The 25,664-nt window shown below is 38.0% G+C and overlaps 1 protein-coding gene across 3 annotated transcripts in view; it reads left to right on the top strand.

The window, feature by feature from the left end:
* Positions 1–25,664, top strand: part of tpk1 (thiamin pyrophosphokinase 1) — a 75,869-nt gene that overhangs the window by 41,772 nt on the left and 8,433 nt on the right. For 2 of the 3 annotated variants that reach the window (XM_055151036.1, XM_055151035.1), the window contains exons 7-8: positions 6,580–6,726; positions 12,759–12,870. In XM_055151036.1, the coding sequence (XP_055007011.1) occupies positions 6,580–6,726; positions 12,759–12,870 (259 nt within the window). The remainder of the gene's footprint in view (positions 1–6,579; positions 6,727–12,758; positions 12,871–25,664) is intronic. The other variant, XM_020925698.2, reaches the window with a different exon arrangement.

Genomic DNA, 25,664 nt, shown 5'->3' with positions numbered 1-25,664 from the left:
CCTTATTCACTTTTCAGAATAAAAATGCCATTCTAGCACCTTCTGCTGCAGTTTTGTAAGAAAAATGTCAGGCCAACTGAGGATGCAAACATTATTTTAAGTTTGTCTGTTGAAAATACCAAATCTGGCGATAGTTTGAAAAGCTCATAAAGGCATAATACAGATATATGATTTTGCTTGAGTTCAGCAGTGTATATCTGTCAATCTCTCTGTATCCTCTTCCTCTTTTTATTCTCTCCATTATTAGACTTTCTGAGCGGCGTGCTGAGTGTTGCTCCAATCAGCACTGAGTGCCCCAATCACTTGAATCACACATCTCAAAGCTGATGAAAGACCATGAAGAAGACACACAAATACACACTTCATTTTGTATGTTGCCAGATTAGCTGTTTTTTACTTCCTGTACTTTTGCAATGCCATACTTTGTTTGCTGTTATCTCAACCTGACGAATATTTACTCCTGTGTGTCTGCATGTGAGAGATACGAGCTCAACTATGACTTGTTACTGCCATTCTTAAGTATAATGATCTTTTCCTGGCTCCTCACTGGATTTTCCTACTTTTTGACCTGGCGGATCCCCCAACTTCTGCTCCCTTAATCTCCTGTATGAAAAACTTTAGTGATTATTGGAAGCCTTGCCATCTCTTTTATAAATATTTTTTGTAATTTTCTTTTTGAATGAAAGAGAGAGTGCAGTGCCAATAATAAAAGGGTGATTTGCAGATTTGCGTCCCTTTGTGCCGTGCAGGCTGTTTAACATTCATCATATTAGTCCTTGAATGTTTTCCTTCACACAGCTTAGCTCTTGATTTGGGGAATTTATCTCTGTTTGTTGGTTTAAAATCCTGAAGAATGGCTTGGGAGGATTAGAGTGGGCGTCTGGTCGCTTATTTGTGTACGTTCATGGAAATGTATGTATTTCCTTGTGCGATTCTTGTTTTAGTTTGACGTCATGATTTTGTGTATTTCTATATACATTTGTATTGGGTGCACCTGCTGTGTGTATCTGCTCTAGTTAGGTTGTGTCATCCTTTCACTGTAGCAGAAGCACAGTTTTCATTTTGCTTTTCCTTTGTTATCTGTTCATCAGGCTCAATAATAGGACAGGCTTTTGTGTTGTGATCTCAGAGCCAGCTATGCTCCCCTGGCCAATCACGAACTAGTGTGTGGACTTGATCATTGGAGCCAGCTTGTTAAATTTTCTGAACCAAGCCATGTAATTTGCCGTGCTCAGCTTATTGAGAAAACAAATATGATCCATAGGGTTTATATGAAAATACAACAAGAGCTATCCACCCCCACAGTCTGTGCCTACACCAACAACACAAACTGTGATTCGGTCTTTCACACACTTTGACTGTATAAGTATGTTTAATGTGATCGAGGTGGTTCTAGGAGCGGATTCAAAGCCACTCCTGTCACAGTTTACACCAGGCCTGTTACAGATCTACACAAAATGAGAAACGATAAAAAAAAAAAAAGATTGCATCAAAACGTAGCTACAGAGTGTCTAAAAGCAGAAGTACATTTACGTAAAACTTGAAAATGTCTTATGCTTGAGTAGATTTGTCTGTACTCTTACTTGAGCAAAAGGTTGGGATTCTTCGCCCATTTAGAGTAACTTTATAATTTCCAAAAGCTTTATATTGACAATGTGAAATGATTTTGAACATTTGTGTTTGTGTGTTGCTCTCCTTCAGATATGATTTAATTTTTTGCATTTCTGTCTCATTTAGTTTCTCTTCTATAGTTAAATACCAGATTTAATGCATTATTTTAATGTTTTGCCCCACCAATCACATTACTTTAAAATTGTTAATTAGAAGTTATGTCCAGACAGTTTCTCTCTTATTCGAGTAGTGTCCCATTTTTAAAAACATTTTTTACTCTACTTCTACTCTTACCTTATTACTTTTAAAGGACACTTAAAACTGGATTCATTTTGTTTTGTAAACCAGGTGTCATTATTTGCAAGGGACATATTCTAATGGATAATATGGATGAGTTTAAGTTTACAACTTTACCAGAAGTGAATAATAAAGTCACAACATTATTTTTGCAATTTCAGTTTGTATCTTATGCCTCTGTGTCCATCACTCTGTCTGCCCCTGATGGAGTTTTTTTGGCTGGTGCAGTGATGGTGCTGTTTTGTGGATACAATATGAAGCACTGGCACCAAACACAAAGAAAAGAAAATCAGGTCCTAAATTGAACAAATTATCCTGTAGTGTGTGAAGTAAGTAACCATACTATTTTGGCTGATCTACAACCTAGCCCAACTTGGAGCTCAAAAGAGAAATTAAATATTTATAAGTGCAACAAGACAATAAAAATAATTGGGGTACAGCATGACTTTGAACAAATTTCCTCATAGCCACTGCTACGTGTTGTTCTTCTTTATAGAGTTTTTTGGGGGGACTTGTTGTGACTTTGAATCTGACACACAATCTCCAGCCTTTTCTTTGTATTTGATCTTCCCTTTTTTCATCATTTCTTTTTGTACTAGCTTTGCTCCTGTCATAGCATCTGATTGGACAGACAGGATTCTGACAAGGCTATTATCCATGGCAAACTCCAAATCATTGTTTGGCTCTAGATTTTGCGTAGTGCAGATTTCCTCTCAGAGCACATGTGGACAGAAGATATGACAAGGATTACGGATCATAACGCTCTCACTAAGGCTCCGGCTTCGGGCTGTAACCTATAGAGATGATGTAAGGTTGGGATAAAGTGGGTTATTTTTGCATGTTGAGTAAAAATCCAACAAAATATTGGAAATGTTGAGCCATTTATCCTTTCCGTATTGAAAAGAGAAAAGATTTTTAGTTTTTTAAAATAAAGCTTTATCACTTTATATTTTTTTATTCACACCACAGAAATCAACACAACGGTAGTTGCATTGTATATAATATTGGCAAACATCTCCTGCATATACTACGTAAATTACATTCTCATCTATCAAAGTACAATTTCAAGAAATCAGATATTAATTATATTCCTATGTCATATTGATTGCGTCAAGTGGAGTAGGATGGATTTGTGAGATGGCAAGAGACATATTATTATTTGTCATGTATGTAGAGCTGCCATAGGGTCCAAAAAAGATAATGAATTATGGTTATGTTGTTTGTAATGTTCTATGGCAAAAGGGTGGGTCCAAGTTGACTAATATAGATGGAGCCCACTGGTGGATTGATTAGTAAACATCCAAATGGACCCTGCTCTCTTCTAACTGACTGATGGGTCCTTGTAAAACATTAAAGTTTTAGTGACATTTAGTTTTTCCGCATTCAAAATTACAATGTGACACTTGTATAGATTTATGGAGATAGATATATGCTTTATTTATTTACTTTATCGATCCTAAGTTTAGCGTACAGTACTGCACTTCTCAGTCACCTTTGTTTCAAAGGTCTCGTTGTAGTTTAACTGGAGGACCGGTCGGCCTGGGTCAGCAGATCCTGTGCCAGGGCAGTTTGAGTAGAAGAACAGCCCCACAGACAAAAGTGTCCCTCCTTTGTGTCCTGCAGCATCACAGCAGCGTCCAGGGTAAACCAGGTGAAGACAATATGAAAGCCTCTCCCAAGCTTCACTCTCGCTTCGTTCTGTTGTTGTGTTGTGATGAAATGGGCCATTCCCTCAAAGTATTTCCTCTGGAGTGTCTTCTGCCACATTTACTGCCACATTTGGTTTAAGAAGCCACATATGGTGTAAAAAGCCTGTAGCATCTCAAAGGTCCAGTGCTACAGTAGCTCCTTAGCTAGGCTCTTGCACATTCTCGATAGATACGGGAAAACCAAATAGCTAATTTCACAAAATCCAACAGTCCCTTACTTGTGTCCTTTGACCTGCATGTGCTGCACATCTTAGTTGGATAAAATCTGATGATATGGTGTTAAAAACTGACCTGAAAAAAGTCAGCCAGGCTGCCACAACAGCAGCCAACTACTGTTGCCATGGGGGTATTGTTGTTTTAACCACACATTCGATGTCCTGTGCACTAGTTTGATATTTAAGGACAAATAAAAGAACAAATCTTTTCCAAGTGACTGGGCATGCATGTGGGGCGTGATCGGACTGTCAGCCACAGCCGTCTTTTGACATTTTCACACAAAACACTCAGCTCAAAGGCAATGCATGAAAATGGACATTAGGTGCAATGTTGCATACATTGGATTTGTCAGGGCTTGTTTTGCTTAAGTGTATGACCTCTGCAGTGAATGCTCTTAAATGTTCTTCATGGAGCTTTAGTCACATCAGTAAGAGATGATTATTTAGAGTGCTCTTTTTTACCTGTTCAAATGAAATTATTTGAGTTCTTCAGTTTGTTTTATCATTTTTGTTCTTGGATTTATCCGCATCTACAAAAATCATTTTACTTTAATGAACTCTTCCTATTTTTCAGAGGAGGAGCAGTGGGCGTCACAGTACAGCACCTTGAGAATCATCTCCAGATCTCGTGCTGGGTTGTTCAGGATTATCTACCAGCAGGATTAGCCTATAAATACTTTGCAGACAATGTCTTCAACTTTCCCTGGGGGTGTGATGCTAACATAGGCACTGCTGTGTTTGAAGTTCAGTTACTCATGTTAAACTTTAATCTGAGCTTTATTTTAACACTGTCTAACCAGAAAAAAAATGATTTAGCTGAAACTACAACAGGTGAGCTGATATGGGCTGTTAATGTTCCTCTCAAATAACATTACAGTCACAAAATAGAAAAAAAAAAAAGTTGTTTAAATCCATTTTGTTTATTTTTTTTTTTTTTTCAGCAATGTTTGCTAATGTGTGCATTGTGTCTCCATGATAACTGCTGCACATTCCACCGTAGGCATACAGGCAGAACGCCACCAGCAGGAAAATATCAATTGTGCACCTGTCTGGTTGCTGGGGAACTGTAGGAAGTGGGGGAACCTACAAACTCAACTCTGAAAGACTTCCAGAAAGCAGCTTCAGTTGATATGCTGAAGAAAGACTGTTCCTCTCATCCAATAATGGGGGCAGACGATCTTAAGGTTTCATACTTTGTTCTCTTGATCGGTTGGAAACTTTCAGAAAACCTTTCCACAATTTCCTTTATTCACTGATGTCGTTGTGAAGTTCTGCCAACTGCTGTAATTCAAAACAACATTCAAATACTAACTATTCCAGCATTTTGTGGTTGTTCCTTTAAAGTCTTATTTGTAAGTTCACTCAGTTGTCGAATCAATGCCAGGGCACATTACAGCTGTCCCGGGGGGCTCGGTGTTGTTTTTCCTAATTCGTCAGCTGTCTGCATTAGTGTAGAGAGTGCCTAGTGGGGGTGATTGATGGTATTTTGGGTGCTGTTGTGATGTGGCCGCTCTGACAGGTCCTCTGCCCTCTAGACTCTACTGGGTTTAGTGTTGTCAGTGCTGCTCCTCTGCTGTTAGCTCACTCACAGTGTTATGGGACAAATGTGGTGAAGGCCTTGTGCTTAACCAAACTGTTGTAGCCCCAGAATGCAGAGAGGTTTTGACTTGGCTCTGAAATTACATGAAATTATGTTGGTTTAAATAATCCGCTTTTTTATGCAAATGTCAATTTTAAAGATAGATTTCTTTCTGTGACATTTACTCTAAGCATCTGTTATTATGCATTTCCTCTATCATCCAAATGTGAGCAGATGCATGTTTTGGTTTAATGCCTTAAATTAAAGGTGTAATTTAAGGCTTGAGAGTTAACAACTTGAGATGTTATTACTTTGTCTGGTTCCATAGTATCTATCTTGCAAGTAGGGCTGAGTATCCACACATCTGACTTACAAGCTGGTCTAGTAGCATCACCATAGAGGTAGATACCGTATTTTCCGTACCATAGGGCACGTTCATAAGCCTTCAACCCCATGAAAAATGACTGTGCGCCCCACAGTCCAGCGCGCCCTATACACAAATCCACTTTGGTGTCCCAGCATGAGTACAAAGCTGCAGCGCACGCAAACACGCATGGAGCAGACAGCAACCGCGCAGCAAAAAACACCCGCAGCCACGCTCATCACTCCACGCGGACGAGGAATTGAACAGAGGAATGAACTGAAAAAGTGAGTGTAATGTGCCACTTCTAGCCACAACTGAACAACTGAGTCACTGCGAACATGCCAACAATCCAGCGGTCCCAGACAGCTCCCTCCCTACACGCCACGATTGAACAGAACCGAGAGTCACTGTGAACGTGCCAAACAAAGTCCGACTGACCCATCTAACTGTTGTGTTTCGTTTAAAGTCCGATGCCGTTTATTTGTGAAAAAAGTTTGAAAATAGACCATTCAATGACAGTGTGCCTTTTAATCCAGAGCACCCTATTGTGCGAAAAATACGGTAAGTTACTGTACTGTTGAACATTCCAGAAAAGAAAAAAAAACATCTCCATGGAGGCATAACAGTGGTGAAAACTAAAACAAAGAAGTTACATGTGCATGCTGGTGTGAATGCACATACAGACGTTTATCATTGCTCCAAACAGAAGTACACACATCAGTGCATCCTCTTTGTAAAATGATCTCTGTTGCTAAAAATGTAATCTAATGAACGTCTCCTGATAACTTGATTTTTTTTCTCAAGGTTGATGCCATAGTGACCCTGGGTGGCCTGACTGGAAGACTTGACCAAACCATGGCATCTATAGAGACCTTGCACCATGCCCTCAACATGACAACTCTCCCAGTTTTCATTATCCACGAAACAAGCCTGGCTCTTCTTCTCAGACCCGTGAGTAATGCACAGTAATGCCACTTTCTTTTCAATTTGACGCTTCGCAAATGCATCCTTCAAATCTATATTCACCCCAACAACAATGTATTATTTTTATGCCATTCCTAAAACATTTCCTGTTCACTCATGTTTTTTCTGGGCTTTGCTTTTACTTTAACTGCAGTGGCTGTGTTAGCAACAGACACACATTTGTGCTTTTATGGAGCAGTATGGGGAGCCAGTCTCTTTTGATGCAGCCAATTTTAGCTAGCCTCAGCATTGGCTACTTCCTAATGCGCCTCAGTTGATTGGGAGTACAAGTGCAGAGAGCAGCAGCCTTTTAGGACAGGGCACCCCGCACCATCCGGCTCATTTACTGTTCCCTGTGGTGTTTATTTGAGAAAACTAAAAGAATTACAGTGGTAGCATGACTGTTAAATTTTTAACTTTTGCATAATTGGATAATTTGTTTTATTAGAGAGAAGGCAACCTTTCCTAAAATTTTTGTCTTACAAAATATTAAATTCTACTGGGACCATGGCCTACTAAAGCCATACTAGCACTTAACTGGAATAAACTAGTACAAAACCAAGACTAAACTAGTACTAGGTACAATTATGTTCTAAACCCAGACTAAACAGTGTCATAACTCAGGACTTACATTACATGCATAATCGCTTAAAAGTACACTATGTAACTTTTATGATGCAGTTTCTGCCACCTGCTGGTCTCCATGGAGAAACTGTTGCTTTCCCAGATTTTTTCCACAGTGTGCCATTAAACCTGATGAGTGGAGAGGCTACTCAGCTCATAATGTATGTTTATTTGGCAAATAGAGTTGGAAGGACAACATTTATGTTTTAACTTCTTGAGTTCTTTTTAAAGACAATACAGTAAAGTGCATTTACCTTGTTGACATCTTTCGGCTGCTAGCTGCAAGCCATCTTCAGAACTGTCACCGGTGTTGGTGGTGATGCGTCGTATATCAGCTGTTGTTACTTCCTGTAGGCGTGGTCAGCCTGATGGACCTGGCAGGTCGCTCAGACTGACCATGCCCTCAACATGACAACCAACACCGGTGATAGTTCTGAAGATGGCTTGCAGCTAGCAGCCGAAAGATGTCAACAAGGTAAATGCACTTTACTGTATTGTCTTTAAAAATAACCCAAGATGTTAAAGTATATAAGAAGACAAAATGAACATCTTTGGCTTGACAACATTTATGCCTGAAATGTGGCACATACTAGGCATAGCAATAGCATCTCCATGGACACAGGCAAGTTGCCGGACCACCAGAAAAGTTACATAATGCACATTCAATATTTACTGTTACAAGGGCGGCAGTGTTTACCATTTTACCCTGAAACACAAATTGCAATATTGTTGAAACACGAATCCATTACTATTTTATTATCTCCTGACCCATATTTGTCCCTATACTTGAAGCACGTAAAGTAAACCTCTCTATCTGTACCTATGTCTTGTCATTATTCCAACAGCGTGTTTGTCATTTACTGCTTCATACCTCGACACCTCCAATTAATCTTACTTGAGTGCAGGTAAATTAAGCTCATTTGTCAGAGCGCCTCCAATTCACCAGTGTCAGATGTAGGCGCATGCCAGTACATGAAGGTGACTGCAACCTTCCCGAGGCCCACTGCTATTTGTCCCAGTTACATGTGTAATTGAAGTGTTTACAACTTTTGCCAAATCTCCTCACCTCGGCTATTCTGCAATTACTACTATGTTACGTGCGTAGCCTCTGGATTTGGAGTAGCACGCAATACATACAGAATAATATAGAATGATATACAGTTTTTTTGTAGTGACGGTAAACAAAAAACAGGTGGAGAAGGTTTGATATATTTTGTTGTAAATTTAAATGTTTTTCTGCCTAATAAGATTGTAATGCATTTTTGTGGTTATCTTTTCTGTCCACAATTCACATTTTTAACTATACACTTTTATATTATATTATATGCTTTTACACCTATAAAAATGCATGGTTTGGAATGAGAAGTACAAAGCAGTAAAAAGTTAATGAAGGGTTTTATGGATATTACATAAAAGTGCTCCATGTAACCTTTCTGGTGGAGGCTCTGGTGATGCTTGCCTTCTTGGAGATTTTTTTTTCCCCCACAATTGTTCACAGTACAGTATTAAACTTAGCTATCTCCATGGAAACAAATGCAACCAGGCCAAGTCACATCCTATATCCGTTGAGAGACAAGGTCCTTCACAGCAAGAATGGCATGGTTGTCAAGGTGCCTTTCCTAAATAAAAACATGTCATTGTATAATGCAAGGTAGATATGTTTAATGCCATACTGTGGGACTTTCCAGAAAAGGCCATTAAACCTCCATGGAGTCAAGCAGGTGTAGATTCTCCACCAGAAAATGTATGTATAGTGCACCTTTAAGAGATTGACTTTAAAAATAGATAAATAAAATGTTACATCAACTTTTTTTCCCTCCAAAATATGTTTTAATTAGACCAGATCAGGTCAGATATCACTAGATGTATCACTGTATTTTAAAATACACACAGACTTTGCTTTTATAAACTGGTACATCAGACTTTAATTCCACATATTTTTGCAAATGAAGATGTGTCTGCACCATTTAGTGAAAGTGACATTCCGATCCTCTATATCACATCCCTGAGCAGCTTCATTAAACCTGCTTATTTTAGGAAATGAGCTTTTGCTTTCACACAGGAGACATGTCCCCGACTTAATCAGGGTTGTGGCTGTTTGTTTTTAGCACCAGCGCGTCCCAGATGAAGTGTCAAAGTGTTACTGTGGTACCTGGGAAAACGGCATGCTGTGTTTTCTATACCTGTCTTGAAACTGAGCATAATTCTCATATCTCTTATTAAATTATGTGCTGGGACATTGTTAGCGGCTCTAGACTTGTTTATTTCCAGTCCCAACGTGGCGCAGAGGTGTTTTAATCAGTCGGAATCCCAAGGTGACGCTAAATTTACGCAATTTGAGGCGAAACGCAAAGCCAGGAGACAGTGCAAGCCAACTTAATCTTTTTGTTTATGATTGCCTTCTGTGTTGCTGATTCACAGTGCTAGTCTAGCCCTCTGTAGACACCTGCGCACGTCTCCTCCATGAGACAATGCACAGCGCTGCGTCAGCCCATTCCCCCGCTATATATCATGGGGAAACGCGCAGGCTTTATGAGCTTGTTTACCTGATACCCGTTTGAAACCTGTCAGGAAGGAAAGTGATTTAAGGGGAGGAGAGAATGAGATGCCAGGGAAAAGAATTGGTGTGGTTTTTAACATAAGAAGAAGAATAGTTTCCTGAATGGATGAGAGGAGAAACATTGCAAGTTTATTCATGTTGTTTCAAAAACAGAAATGACTTAAGAAAAAGTAGTTACTTTTTTGTATGTAAAGCCATCAAACTTTTGTCAAAACATGTCTCTTCTTAGAAGTTTGATTGCTTATCTGTAATTTTGGCTTATGCATAATGTTTTATTTCAAAATGTAGCCACAGAGGGTCACACACCAATGCAAGTCTAGACCAACCTTAAGTCCAGATATTGGAACAGGAAGGGCATCAGATGTAAAAAATCTTTATAAAAAAAAATACTATGCAGTATATATTACACATACCCTATTATACTATTCTATATTATACTATACTATTAAATCAAAACTATATTTATCTTGCAGACCGAGCACCAGTGCAAGTAGGGACACACATCCATAAAATATAATAAACGGCAGATTCATCAACACATCAATAAATCTATACTATACCATACCATACCATACCATAAAGATACTATACTATACTATTAATTCCCAACTTTTAAACCATTCTTGAGCTATGAGAAAACTCTGTGTTGTGTTAGTGTAGCAGGTGTTGAGATCTGACATTTGACACATTTTTGGAGTATCATTTTTATTTTTTGATCAGCTGCTCTTAAATGTTTTTTCCCTCTCTCAGCTTGTGTCTAATTGTTTCCTTTGGCTTGTCTCCTCTCTTGTTTTGCTGTCAGTCTTTGCTCCCTCACCGCTGCTCTCTCACAAAGCGTCTGATTTATGTATAGAAAACAACCTCGGGATGTTTCCTCAACGCCTCAGACTCCAAAGCCTTTGACTCTTCCCACCGTCGCCCCCTGCAGCTCTGCCCGGCAAAGACACACAGCTCAAGCGATGTCACTCTTTAAAGACCCCCAGTAGTGCCTGCCTGTCTATGTGTGTGCAAAAACACCTGTAATTTAGCTGCTCTATTTTTATTTTGTTTATGGGTGAAATCTATTATGTGGAGGGTGTGGCTCAATACAACATGTACTGAATGAATATCCAAATTACTCCAATTAATTAAATCGAAATAATTACTCCAGCAAAATTAACTATGACATTTTAAAATAAATTTGCTGATATTGGGTCAGGTGTATAGTCCAGGGAACAATTATTTGCTTGTCAATAATGTCATTAATCAATTAATCAAGCTTAAAACAATTAGCTATTTGCTCTGTTTATTCTATCACATGTAGTTGTATTGCTAAAAATATACCTTCAAAAACATTCATACTGTATGTGGGGTCTCCTCTCCACAGATCTGACCTGTAGCTTGCACCTTGTAACATTCAAGCAAATCAAACATATCCATAGAAACAAGAGAGAAAAGTTACATGGTGCACTTTCCCTTAAGTCATAGGATGAAACAAAAAAGAAACAAAAAAGGATGTACATTTCAATAAAAAATCCAGACAGCAGGTTCACTCCCTGAGAAGCAGTCTTGACCTTTGTGTGTGCCAGCACTGGTTTGTATTGACCCACTGTATTGAGAGCAGATCTATTATTGAGCCTGTGGAGTCTGACTCTGCCTTGCACCTTTACTATGTATAATGCACCTGTTTTCCCCTTGTCCCGCTTTCTCAAAGGGATGCCATGACATTTTGAAAACCTGTTCATATTTATTTCCTCTGTAGTGCTCTTCACAACATCAGCTTTGCACGTCAGTTGCTGTGGCGAAGACTTTCTGACACTTATATAAAATGTACCCCCGCATCTATAGTTACTTTATACGCTCTTAAAATACATTATTTACACCGCTCGGTAATACTGAGGGCACCACTTTCAGCCACTGCTCCTACACTTAACAGGATGTCAGTACAAAACTCCTTTGACTTTTGCATTGTGTAAAAATAGAGGATGATTCAAAATGGCGAGGTGTGCTCTTTAAGTCTGCGGCACGGGGAATAGGGTGGCAGCTTGACAACAGCAATAATTTAATGTAATGAGTCTTGGTCCCTCGCCGAACAAGTGGCGTTTCTCAGGAGAGGGCTCTGGATACAAACAACATAGAAACATACAGGGTGGGGAAAATGCAACAAATATTAGGTAATAATTATTTTTTAAAGATTGATTTGACTTTTAACAGAACAATATAGAGGACAATTGTGTGGAGACTGGGCATTCAGGAACTTAATGCTCCCAGAATTGAAAGCTGAAGCTTGCACAGAGCTCAGCATATGTCCTATGGCCAATGCACTTGGCTTTAGTGCAGGACCAAATATCAGGAGAAACACTGTATCTTGGTTTTATTAATAACATATAACAACTTGTGCCACTAGTGTCCCATTATAATTTATACAGGTATCTTAACTAATTCAACCAACACTGTTAAAAATTTCTCAGAAGTGATTACATTATTATATTTAAAACTGAATGCTCCAACTATATGCTTAATTTGAAGACTGGTTGAAAATGACAAATGAACAAATAGAGCAATTAACATACATACATACATATGGCAGCTAATCTGTAGTGTATGGTTCATTTTGCCTTATAATAGGTCAATAATAAGTAAGTTTTTTGCTATATATTTTCTTTTAACTGCATGTTGTATGTGATTTTGTCCTGAAACTGCCATAAATAAATAAAAACACTGTCAAAATAGGAAACATTTCGAGGTTAGATTTGATTCTTTCCCTGATTACTATGTGTCTACCTGTTGTTGCAGTAGCAGGTGTATTGCTTGTGTATTGCCGCACACACATTTGGGGTTGTTTGTTTGGTGTCAGCAGGGCAGCCACAGACTGGAGGTGGACACTGGGCTGGAGGGAGAGTGGTGCAGCCTGATCCCTGTCGGAGGGCCCTGCCAAACGCACACCACTGGACTCAAATGGAACCTGGGTGAGTCCAAACAACTCACACATAACATTATGGCATCACTGGAAGACTCTAAGGTTGAAGGTATATGTGGAACAGATGTACAGTGGCCCTGATGGACAAGTCACAACAAAAAAGTCAAAAGCACTAATGACAGCATGCACACAAAACACACAAACAATATGTAATGTTACAAACAGACTAAATTGTTGTGTTATTGTAAGAAACAGCATCATGACGATCAAACAACACAGAAATCCTTAGTTCACTTTCATTCTGTCTATAGATTACCATTCTAGTGTGTGACCATCTTTATGAAATAAAACCTTATGAATGAAAAAAAGTTACATAACCATCCAGATAGGAAACTTATTTAAACTTTCTTTCCCTAAAATTCTCATAATTATTCATTTTTAGCTCTTACGATTATATTAATGACAATAATCTATTAACCAAATAATCATAATCATTCAGTACTTTGTTACATTTGTGCCAGTTCCAAAATCAACATATAAATATATTCACAAATCACTGCACTGCAAGCAATTGTTCCTTAGATTATAAAGAAACATTACTATAATTATAATGCGCTGGTCTTAAGTTAGTCAGTGTCAAAAAGGACTCTTCTTACAGTCGTACATTCTTTGCCTGTAAAATCAAATGGCCCACTTTATGTTTATATCTTGGATTATTTTCTGACAGTATGTAGATGCATCCCTTCGGATAAATTGAGCATTTGAGCAAAAACATGTCTTTGATGCTGGGGGACTTTTCAACTTGTATCACACAGAAAATTTAAGAACAAGACTTAAAAACAGCTTCCTTCCTTCCTGCCTGCTGGATGTTTTCAACTTGCATTTCCCGAGCTATGACTTTTTCGCTCTTATAAAGTAAAACTTGTAAACAGGTCCTCATCGTAGAACCTGTTGGGAAGTGGAAAATAGTGGAATATATACAGTATAAAGGAGCGTTTTAAATCGTTGCCCTGTAACTGTGCTGTGTTCATAATACTGTGCCAATACTTGAAGGCAAAACTAGTATTATTTTAAACAGTTTGCAGTCGTCCAAACTCATCCCTCCCTCTCCTAACATGTTTGTAGCATTTAATTATTCACAGTAATTAGTTTATAAACATGTTTCACCACTTTTAGAGCCCAGAGTGGAATTTTGCCATCACAGTAGATCTAACAACAACTAGCATGATTACAGGGCATCAGCATTACTTCCTTGTTCATAAACAATAAATACACTCTATAATTAGAAGCAGTCAGCACACAGCAGTCTCATTTTGACCCTAAGAACTGCTTTTACTGAGAACAGACAAAGTGTTTTACTTTAGTGCTATATTTCAACCCCTTTAACTTCACTTTTCATACATTAACATCACACATTCTTTTTTAAACTTGAACATTGTGTGAAATTCCCTCTCCCGGCTCCCTGTGGTGTGGCCCTGCTCCCAGCTTGATGACCAGCTGTGTACTTAATGAGTTGGCTTGGACTGCAGTGGCACCCGTATGAGGGGGAACCTGGACCTTCTGTCAGGGAGGGTGCATAAGTGCCTGCCTCTTGGTGGGTGTCCTCTCTCTGTGTCTCCTATACACTTCACTGCACACACTTGTTCTGCCCTTGTTTGAACATATCTATATGCATGTCTAAAGGCACTGAGTATGTGTGTCTGTGTGTGTGGACAGGTATTTATCACCTTGTTGGGATTTAAAGGTGCACTGTGGAACTTTTCTACTGGAGGGTTAGGGTTAGGTTGTTATTCTTTGTCTTTGTTGTTATACCATGGAAGATTCCAGGCAAAGCAATAACATCTCCATGGAGTCAAGCAGGTAGCAGACCCTCCACCAGAAAAGTTGTGTAATGCACCTCTGTATACATATTCACAACATGGGACCCTGCCTAGTATTTCAGGTAAACAATAAATTATTAGATCAACACATGCTATCCATCCGTATCTTTGTTTAATTTTGACATATGTGAAACCAGTTACTCCTTACTCCTCCTCTCACCTGGCTGTGCTCAGTTATCTTCACTCTGGCCAAAGCTAGCACACTATCAGACAGCAGTAGTGTAGATAGCATCTAATGATGATATATGAGAATATAACAGGGGCAGGTCAGCCAGTCTCAATTATAGATGGTAGCTTTAAAGTTCACATATGAAGTTAAAAAGATTAAGGTTAGGGTTTAGGTTAAGGGGCGGTAGTTGCTCAGTTGGTAGTGTTTCTTCATTAATACAAAGGTATGAATTTCGAATCCCACTCTCAACATAAACACCATTGGCTGAGTGTTCAGATCCGCTGACCCACAGGTGCGTCAAATGCAGTTGCTCTGTCCTTGGGAAAGACACTTAACCCACCTTGCCCCCAGTGTCTGCATACACTGCGTACACTGGTGAGAGAGTAAGTGAGTGAGTGATTCCTTGATATAAAGCGCTCTGAGTGCCTGGAAGGTGGACAAGCACCATATTAAAAGTGACCATTTACCATTTAAAGTGAGGCAAGTAGTGACTATGGTTGAGGTTAGGGTCAGTCTTCAGAACATGAATGTAAATCAATGTATTGTCATCAAGAAGCGTGTGTGTGCCTGTGTGTGCGTTTGTGTGTGTGTGGACCTAGCTTTTCTTGTGTGTAGCTCTTGTTTTGATGAGCTCCAGCCTGTTGTATATTTACTCAGCACACCTGTGAGCCGCCTCTCCTGAATCGCAATAAGAGGGATTTTTTATGAAAGTCCTATGCAGATTAGCCCATGATAACAAGACACATAATTAATCGCATGCATATGTAGGAGGCCCGATGCAATGATTTCCCTATGGACCGGTGAACAGGGACCAGAATGAGGGACAAACATTTTGGAATGTCAAGTTTTGGGTTGAGCCACAAACAAAAGGACAGATGTGGAGACATGGTAATCTGTCATAAATTATAACAGTATTGAGTTAGTTATGGTCCATTAAAGGGATAATTCTAGTGCAAGTCCTATGGTCACTTGCCGTCAGTGAAGAAATTCTCTTTTGAAAGGCCCAATTGTTTCCCTGTATTTGAGCAAAATACATCTTGCAGCAGTATAAGCAGCTCATGAGGTCAAAATAGTACTGCCTGCATCTAATTAGAAAGCATTTTATTGTCCTATAAGCAGGAAGTGTGTAGTTAGTTTTACCATCACAGCATAACTCTACACTGTTTTCTCAGAGTTGTGAAAAGCACTAAGCGACTAATTAGTATGTTCAGAATGCATAAGGTAAGTGAGGGATAACTTGGCTCTCCTGCAAGCCATTTAAAATAAACTAGTTCTGTTTTTCACATTTTTAATAACCTACAGCATGTTTAATCTTGCTATTTACTACTACTAGAAGTACTAACTGACTAATGGATTTAATTTCACATCATGACACAATCTACCTACAGTCTTCCTTGGGGCTGATCTATGTAGTACAAACCGAGTATTTTTTGTCTTAGTAGTAGTAGCAACGTAGCAATATGCAGTAGCCTTGCAGTCATTAAAAAGTGCTTTTCCTTGAGAACATCTTCCCCAAATTAGTCTGCCGGCGGCTGTTTGAAGCTGTCTTGAATTTGTCACCCAGGCCAGTTTATCTTTCTCTTTCAAAGCCAAAAAGCTTTATTAAGAAAACAGAAAACTAGCACAGTTGATGCTGAAATAAAAAGAAATAGGAAAAAAACAACGAACTGTCCCAAAAACAAGTTGCTTTGATGATGCTGTTAATAGAACTTCAGACTTGGTAAATAATTCATTGGACACTGAGACCTGCTTATCAGTGCTCGCACGTCGGACAAAATCTAATTTAAAAGTTGCCACTGGTGGAGTATCAGATGGACCCATTCTGACTGTGTCTGGTCTTGTTAGAAATTATATAGAAGGACCAGATGACATAATATTGCAGAAAGCTACCATATATAAAAGTAGTGATATTATCAAGTGTTCAAAACAATCCACTAATTCATAAACATACTATTGAAAGGTGTACCATGTAACTTTTCTCGTAGTGGGTCTGACACATGCTTGTCTCACTTGCTTTGCGTGTAATATTTGATAATATAGCAGTAAAACATATTCCTCACCATGAAAACAAGCAGGCGAGGCAACCACTTACAGGTCAAACTTGTCGCATTTAAAAAGCGTGTGTATGCACTAAATGGGGTCTAAACGTTATGTACATGACATTTCATGGTAAGAGAAGCTGAGTTCACAAGCCTGTGTTCTCTGCTGTAGTGTCTCCATTGACCCCTCCCTCTGTATCTCCGTGTGTCAATCAACGATAATCTCATTCAGATTCACTTTGATTGTCCTGTTATGGTGAAATGGGGGTGTTAAAGGAGGCGTGGTATGAGGTGAAATTATGTGCACAGATTTCTGCTTCTGGTGTGATCTCTACCTTCTGGAATGCATATGGAGGGTTTTTAAAATCCCAATATGTTTCTACATACGTGAAGTTTGGGTTTTCTTCCTACGTATTCTTTTAGTCAGACTTCCACATACTGTTATACAAATGAGCCCGCTGCTCTGTGAAGAGTCGAGCAGCTTAATAGTTTTTCAGTAGCAATTGTATATATTTATTTATTTAATTATTTATTTATTTATTTATTTATTGACCGAGCTAAGGTCCTGTGGAACTTCCAGCTACAGACTGACAGAAGGGTGATGGCAAACCATCCAGACATAGTGGTGGTGGATAAGCAACAGAACAAAGCTGTGGTGGTGGATGTTGCAATTCCAAGTGATGGTAATATCAGGAAAAAGGAACATGAGAAACTAGAGAAATACCAGGGGCTCAAGGAAGAGCTGGAGAAGGCCTGGAAGATGAAGGCATCAGTGGTGCCCGTGGTGATTAGAGCACTCAGGGCTGTAACCCCCAAACTGGAGGAATGGCTACAGTAAATACCAGGAAAAACAACAGACATCTCAGTCCAGAAAAGTGCAGTACTAGGAACAGCAAAGATACTGCTCAGAACTCTCAAGCTCACAGGCCTCTGGTAGAGGAAACAAGCTGGATGAGGGGGTTAGAGACCAACCACTGTGGAAGTATATTTGCTATTCCTAGTACTGCACTTCTCTGGACTGAGATGTCTGCACCACTGATGCCTTCACCTTAAAGGCCCTCTCCAGCTCTTCCTTGAGCCCCTGGTAGTTCTCTAGTGTCTAACTACCTTATGAGTCCATTGTATTATTTTCATGAAAACATTTTACAGAACAGACAACTTTCATAAAATTATCACTTGTGAATCATAGTGTTATGATACATGCCAGTGACTTTTAAATATGTTTATAGCCAAAATAGAATTAAATGGCGTAGCTGCTGTTTGTATCTCTTAGCCTTAGCCATTAGTGAGTTGGAAGATGGGTCTTCTTCTATCCCTCCTTCAAGGCCATATCATGTCTGTGCCATTTCACTGTGACACAAAGGCTCTTTAAATGTCCATAGAAAACCCTCCTTTTCTCTGGTGTTCAAAAGGCTTTGTGATGAAAAATACATGATCCCTCCATGTCAACCATTACAGTCTAATGACAAGCCTGTGCAGGGATACAGATCCTACTATACTACTATACTATAAATGAAAATGTAGAGGTAGAACTTATGAAATGTTCCACTGTTTTAATGAGTGAATATATTCTTAAACAAATTATTTCTCTTGATATTGCTTCATCAATAATTCATATTGTTGTAGCTACAGTGAAGATCAGCTTAAGTGTGTGTGTTATTTGTACAGTAATTAGTGTGTAGCATAAATATTTCATAATGCTTAATATGTAATTCACAGTTTATTTGTTGGTTAATTACACAGTTAAAGCAGCACAGAACAGGAGTATTATTAAAAACAGTGCAATGAAATCATCTTTACGCACCCATTAATATATTAGGTGCACTATGTAACTTTTTTAGTGGAGGATCTCTAACTTGCTTGTCTTTCATGTTAATACTTTGCCTAGAATGTTCCACATTATGGCATTAAAGACTGCATGTAACACCACCAGGCCAAGTTACAGGTCAAATCTGTCGAGAGGCAGATGCCATACTGTATAAAATTCCAGACAACACAATAACATCATGATGGAGAAGCAGATGGTGGACTTCTAAACCAGAAAAATTACATATTGTACCTTTTAAATAATGAACATAAAAGAAAAAGACTTATATGTTTAACTTATTTATACTTACAGTAGTCTTATTGATAAAACTTAACTTAGTTCAATTCATGTATTTTTGGGTGGATCACTGTTATCGCTGTAAAACAACTTCTTTATTCCATAGATATTTTTATTCATCATTAAATATTATAAAGGTATATTTCCAAGCATAGTTCAGCGTGGAGGCCCTTTCGAGTTGATGTGAGGGAGAAGTGTCATTCACAGTATGAAAGTAGATGTGGACGTGGCTCTGGAGACTCTTTGTGGAGATGTGCGTCTAATGAAAGGACTGCACTGCAGTAATGACACTAAACCAGAGCCCTGTTCTACTAAATAATGGACATACTGCAGCGGAATAACAATGTACCATATATGAAATGGAAAATGTCATTAAAGTATAATTTCCTCAATATAGCTAAGTACAAACTAATTGATAACAAGTACTGAAGGTTCACTATAAAATTTAAGTTTATGTTGTTAATCTCATGTACTAAATTCACTACAAATTGAATTACTGTACAATTACTATCACTACTAAAATTGATACTTTGCAGACATTGCGGTGGGGGTATTCCTCATGTATGTTTATGGTTGAATGTTCAGCAGTTACCACGGTGACACAATGCACACATTACAAAACACCGCCGGATGAGTTTTAGATTGTTTGAAAACTCAAGAATAAATACAAAATTGATGTAAAGAACACATATTCTGGAACTTTAAAGAAATGCGAGTTCATGGTCATGTTTAGATGGTTAATTTTCAACCAGAAAGGTGAGAGTTACTAACTGATGAACTGTTGGCTAATATTTGCTTGTGACTGTAATGTTATTTGAGAGGGACTTGTTTAACAGCCCAGATCAGCTCACCTGTTGTAGCTTCAGCTAAATCAGGTCTTTCTGCTCAGATTGTGTTACATTAAAGCTCAGACTAAAGTCAGACTTGAATAATATAGCTTCAGACAGAGCAGTGCCTGCAATTAGCATCACAACCCCAAGGAATATTGATTGATCAGCTGTAAAGAATAATGTTCCATTGTGAGCATGGCAACACTGTATTTTAAGGTACATTATTAATATCTAACTAATTTGCATATACAAGTGTTTAATTTGATGTTAATTAGTACTTATTCTGCCCTCATTAAGGTCTAATCCTGTATAACCTTATTCTGCTACTAATTAGACTCAGTAACACTTTCCAATTAATTAATTAAATCCTTATTAGTATGATGTTTGATGGCCTTTTTTTTTTTTTTACACGCGTAAGCTTTTATATTATATTACCTTTATTATGGTACTAGCCCTTTACAACACCCTTACCCACGAAAGCCTATTAGAATCATAATTCATGTACAAATGATAGCCCCTTTTCTATTGTGCTAAAAATGTACTCCCTGCAATACTACAACAAGATAAAATACAATCATTTCAGAGCTGAAATCAAATAGTGGAGTAGCAAATGTGTCTCGTTAGGCTGTATTGATTTCCAGTCACATCCAGAGTCCCTTTAAGACAGTGTCAGTAAGCATTTTGTGTGTGCGTTCTACAAACATTGTGTATTTGAATAGTTCCTCTGGGTGATATTCCCACACAAAATCATTTCCCCTGAAAAAGCTACATGTTTGTATTGTCCCCCTGATACTCAGCTTAAACATCATTAGACCAGCCCACCAATAAAAGAACTGCAGTTTATGTGAAACATGGCTTTATACTACTATTCTCAATTATGGCAAACCATTTAAAATTGCTTCATCATTTTGCCCATTGATTACAGTGATATGACTTTTGCACACAATAATCTGACTTTTATGATTGTTAAAAAAATAAACAAGAAAAGACTACTTTACTATTTCAGGTGTCCATATCCATGATACATTTTAGAATAATGATGATAACGTAACATACTTACATCTTTTGAATGTTCAAGTCCATATAACTGAAGCTAAAAAACTAAGATGAAACCCATGAATAGCTGTACTGTACCACACCAGAGCTAATTTTAACTACAGTAAAGCCAAAACAGACTTTGATATATTGACAAGTAAAAGTTTCATTAAAGATGCACTCATCAAATTCATTTTTGAAAGAATCTGCTTGGCGTTTTTACTCAGAAATACAACTTATTTTGCCAGATCATATGCTCAGATTTTTCAGTGGAGAGCAATCCAAAATTGATTACAAATATGGTAATAAATGACAGTTTTTTGCACATTTTCTCTCATATACCCCCATGTGCAAAATGTGCTGTAATATCCTCCATTATGCAAAACAAGGCTGCGCTCTCTGCACTGCTGATTGGCCGAGCCCTGGCACACAGACCTTGCGGCCACTGTTGGCTGGGCTGATTGTTGATTGGTGTTGCCTGAAGCAACATTGTAAAAACCACTGCCAATTTATTAGCATAAAGAAGTCCTAACCTCTATTCTGTCTGGCTTATTTCAGTGCTGCTGCTGTGTATCCCGTTGCCCTTGTGCAAAATAACTGCAGTGGACTGCCCATGGCAAATAACCACTGTCAAATAATTTGGCATAAAGGGATGTCATTGAATCTCCCCAGTCATAAAAAGAAGAGAGAAGCAGCCCACTGAAAACCATGGGTAGCCCCTAGACTGCTGCCCTGCAATCTGAGCGTAACTGTGTGTCTATTTCTATTACACAGTTGTGGATTTATTTACATTGATTATAATGTTTAGCAATGTTTGGTAATAAATCCAAGCAGGACACCAAACCCCTATAAGCCCTGTGCTCCTAAATCATATCATGAAGTCAAATAGTGAGGTTTAGATGGTAATAGCCTTCCTTATCTGTGCAGTGCAGTCGTCATTTGAAACTATGTTTAAATTGAAACCATACTTGTCATGTTGCAGAACGAATGCTATGTTTTATTGGCCATTATACACACACATACCAGCCAATAAGCACCCAGGAACAATAATAATAGTTATAGCAAAAGTAAATACTGGTGAATGCCTACTCAACCTTGGTATATGTAGCACTGATCAGTTGAACTACATAACAGTTGGATCACAATTTCTCTATCTACATAATAATTTCTAAGACTTAGATAAAGTTTATTGATGGACACAGTAGCTCATACATCACAGTATATTACAACAACAAAGAGCAAAAATATAAATAAATGATAATAATACATTCAAATAAGTAGCAAAAAAAGTCAAATAAGACATAATTATATAAATGTATATGTACAAGTAAAAATAAAATATAGAAATATGTTAATACAAATATATATAACCATTTACAACCATCTTTCATTTTTTCCTTTCATATTTTATTTTACCATGTCTTGTTCAAAAACTTTATACTTTACACATTTTCTTCCATACCTTTGCTTTCCTGGATAGGGCTTTTTGTAGAGTTGAAGAATATTTTTATTTTAGTGACTGGACAACTAAATTTGTGCGATAAAGCCTTCTCTGGCAGTCTTCAAAGGGAGAACCTTATAGAAGTCAGACTGAAGTTGAGAGCGCTTTTTATGAATAAGTCTTTCTGGTTGAAGGAGGGAGCCATACTTCATGGTAAGTAAAGATGTTGAGTTTAGTGTGATGCAAAATATAGCCTGTTCCTCCATATTGACAGGGCATCAATTTCCTGTGCTTTTAAGGTATGGTTAAATTGTTATATTTTCCTTTCTACAACATCAATTGACAATATGCATTGCCTTTCAGCCTTATGTACAAATATCTTGAGTTAAACACTGTTGTTATAATGTTGTTTCTTCATGAAAACTTACCTGGAGTTTTGTTTTATTCACACATGTTTAACACACAAATCCTGCATATTTAGGCTGAGGTCTTCTATCAAACAAAAAACACTGTTCCACCTTGTGATGTCATGTGGTAATACAGGAAATGGTCCCTTGTGTTTTAAACTCGATATACCTTCACTAGAATCATTTCGATAATTTCAGCCCTGGAATTGCCAATCTCTACTGAACTAAAGATAAAAGGTAGCTGTTAATTTGAAAACTACTCAAACTACCAGTTCATGACATCACAAAGTGGAACAAGGCATTTTGAGCTTTGGAGATTTAGACAGACTAATAATAAATGATTATTCAAACATGAAGCAACACACAACTCCAGGCATGTTTTTGATGCAGTAACAACATTCTATTCATGTCAATTTTGCATAATATAGGCCCTTTAATTAGTTAAAATATTTGTTGTTTTTCTTTAGGCTCTTATTCAAAGGCCCATATTTCATGCTTCCAGGTGTTTGCAGGTGAAACATTCTATGCAAAAGTAGGAAGTAGTTAATATAAGCTTCAGCAGTTTGGTTCGACAATTGTGATGAGTGTTGTTGGAAATGTCAGTCCCTTGCACAGTTGCACCAAGGACTCCTCGTGTTCAGTCACTGTTGACAATTCTTTGTTGTCGCTGTAGCCAAAAGTTCTTGGTGTTGCAAAATGTGTCCTTCAATTACATTTGTCAGTTTTTATTGGTCGGCTTGTCTCACAGAAACCTTGAACTATGTTGGCTACTGCTGGTTTTCCTTGTCAATTTGATATATTCTGAGTTTGCTATGTTCAGTTTTAAACCCACCATTTATATTTTACTTTTATCTATCTTAGGTATTGTATCAAAATTTTATTAAACTTAATAAATTTTAAATTTTAAAAACAAAAATGGTTCATTTTAAACAGTTTTCAGTTGTCTCATGTTACTCCTCCTAAGTATCCTAAATATTTACCACTAAATAAGCACATGTCACAACTTTCAGAGACCAGAGCAGACTTTTTCCAATAAAATGTCTTATAATTTGATGCAAACAGGACACAACAGCCTTATTTTGACCTCAAGAAATACTTATACAATATTATCTGTACTGGGGCAAGACAAATTTTGCTCATGTATTGTACATGGGAAAAAAAAATCACAGCCACTTTCACGTTCCTATTACCATTACTTTACATTTATGTTCTAAAACAGCGAGTTGAGAGCCTCCGTCAGCCTGACAAATCCTCATTTTTCATTTTTCACCTCCAACTTGATTCCCGGTAAATGCCATTCACTGTGGTTATAAGGTCACTAAGACCCTAGTTCTCCACTGGAGCTGTGTGTGAGTGCAGATGTAGTGTTTGGATTAGAAGTGCATGGAAAATCTCCTCAGTCATTTCTCTGTGACTCACCTTTTTTACCTGACAGCTTCATATTAAAAAGGCTTTCACGCGGCAGGAGTTATGGCTTTTGCGCGTGATTGTGTGCTTTCAAACTCGCTGCATCATGATATTTGCAGCTTACCGTGAATAATATTAATGTGAATAGCTGACAACCTTTACAATGAATATCTTTTTGGTTTATGTTTTGTATGGGCACAGTTGCATTGTTAGTTATATTTCCTCTCCATTTTGTTTTTAAATGTCATGTTGGCAGACATAGCTTGATTGAATAAGTAGCTTTGGGGGGGGCTTAAGATGGTTATGATAGCTGTACTTCACAAATAAGGCAAGTGACACTTGTGAGGAGAGATCACACAAAATCCATCGTCACATTTGATATGCCGTACTAAAGTGGGCTAGATTGTTGTTGATAAAAGGTCGATCGTAGGTCATGAAGGAAATATGAGATCTTGAAAATTAGGGATGCGCCGATCCAGCACAATACCAGTGTTAAGACTGAAAACAGCATTTATTTCCTTTATAACAAAAACAAAATAAGACATAACTGATCCAAATGTGTTATGCATCTCTCAAGTAACTACAGAACAACTTTGTGTAAATAAAAGATACACTTTCTGCCCCCACTGTTTTATTCGATTACTTGATTCATATGTCCAACTAGGATATTGTCTGAACCGATATTTGGAAGCCGATATCTGATCCAGCATATCTTTACACAGTATGTCACTAAGCTGATATTTATTCACTTTTGTGACATATTTTATTTTCCTTTTACATTTGTCTGACATTTAAGACACGTTTTAGCACATTTCTGTTAGGTTTTCAAAATATCCTCTGATTATCATGTTCAGCATTCTCCAAACAAATACAGAGATACATTTTTTGTCAATATCACACATTCTGTACCAGACACTCCAAATATCTGAATTTGCAAGTAACCACAGCCCTACCATATGATCCCTGTACATATAATCATAATTAATTACATACATTGGCAATGCACCTCTGAAGACACCAGCCAATCAAAACCGAGAAAACAATCAGACATTCACTTTTCCAACATGGGCAGGTGCCGAGTTCGATAAAGGCAAACACGTGAGCGCAGATGGGTTATGGCGGCGCAGTCTCACAGCGAGCCTGAGCAATTGAGAAATCTTAATTAAAAGTAAACTTTGGGTAAGATTAGGAAGCTTGCCCTCGCTGATAATGAGAGCATGGTGTTTATGGAGCGTAAGCCGTTCACAAACACGCCGCATGCTAATGAGACAACGCTAATAACAGCTGCAATACATGTACTGCTTTTTATGTAACATCCACCCAAATACGGAGAGTTTGAGAGAGGAGCAATATATGCACCGTTTGATTGAACAATTTAGAGCAGTGATTCTCAAACTGTTCACATAACCAATTTAAGCCTTTGAGTACTACTAGATCTAAACTAGGTCTATAACAAGACTAAACAAGGGATAAACCAGGTCTATAACAGGTCAGTAACAGGGCTAAACCAGGTTTATAACAGGGCTAAACC

Source organism: Boleophthalmus pectinirostris, unplaced genomic scaffold, assembly GCF_026225935.1.
Source record: "Boleophthalmus pectinirostris isolate CB_2022bp ecotype Guang Dong unplaced genomic scaffold, ASM2622593v1 HiC_scaffold_15, whole genome shotgun sequence".
In the NCBI taxonomy this organism is placed as follows: Eukaryota; Metazoa; Chordata; class Actinopteri; order Gobiiformes; family Gobiidae; genus Boleophthalmus; species Boleophthalmus pectinirostris.
Note: the sequence above shows the minus strand (reverse complement) of the source record. Positions and strands in the feature narration are given on the sequence as shown.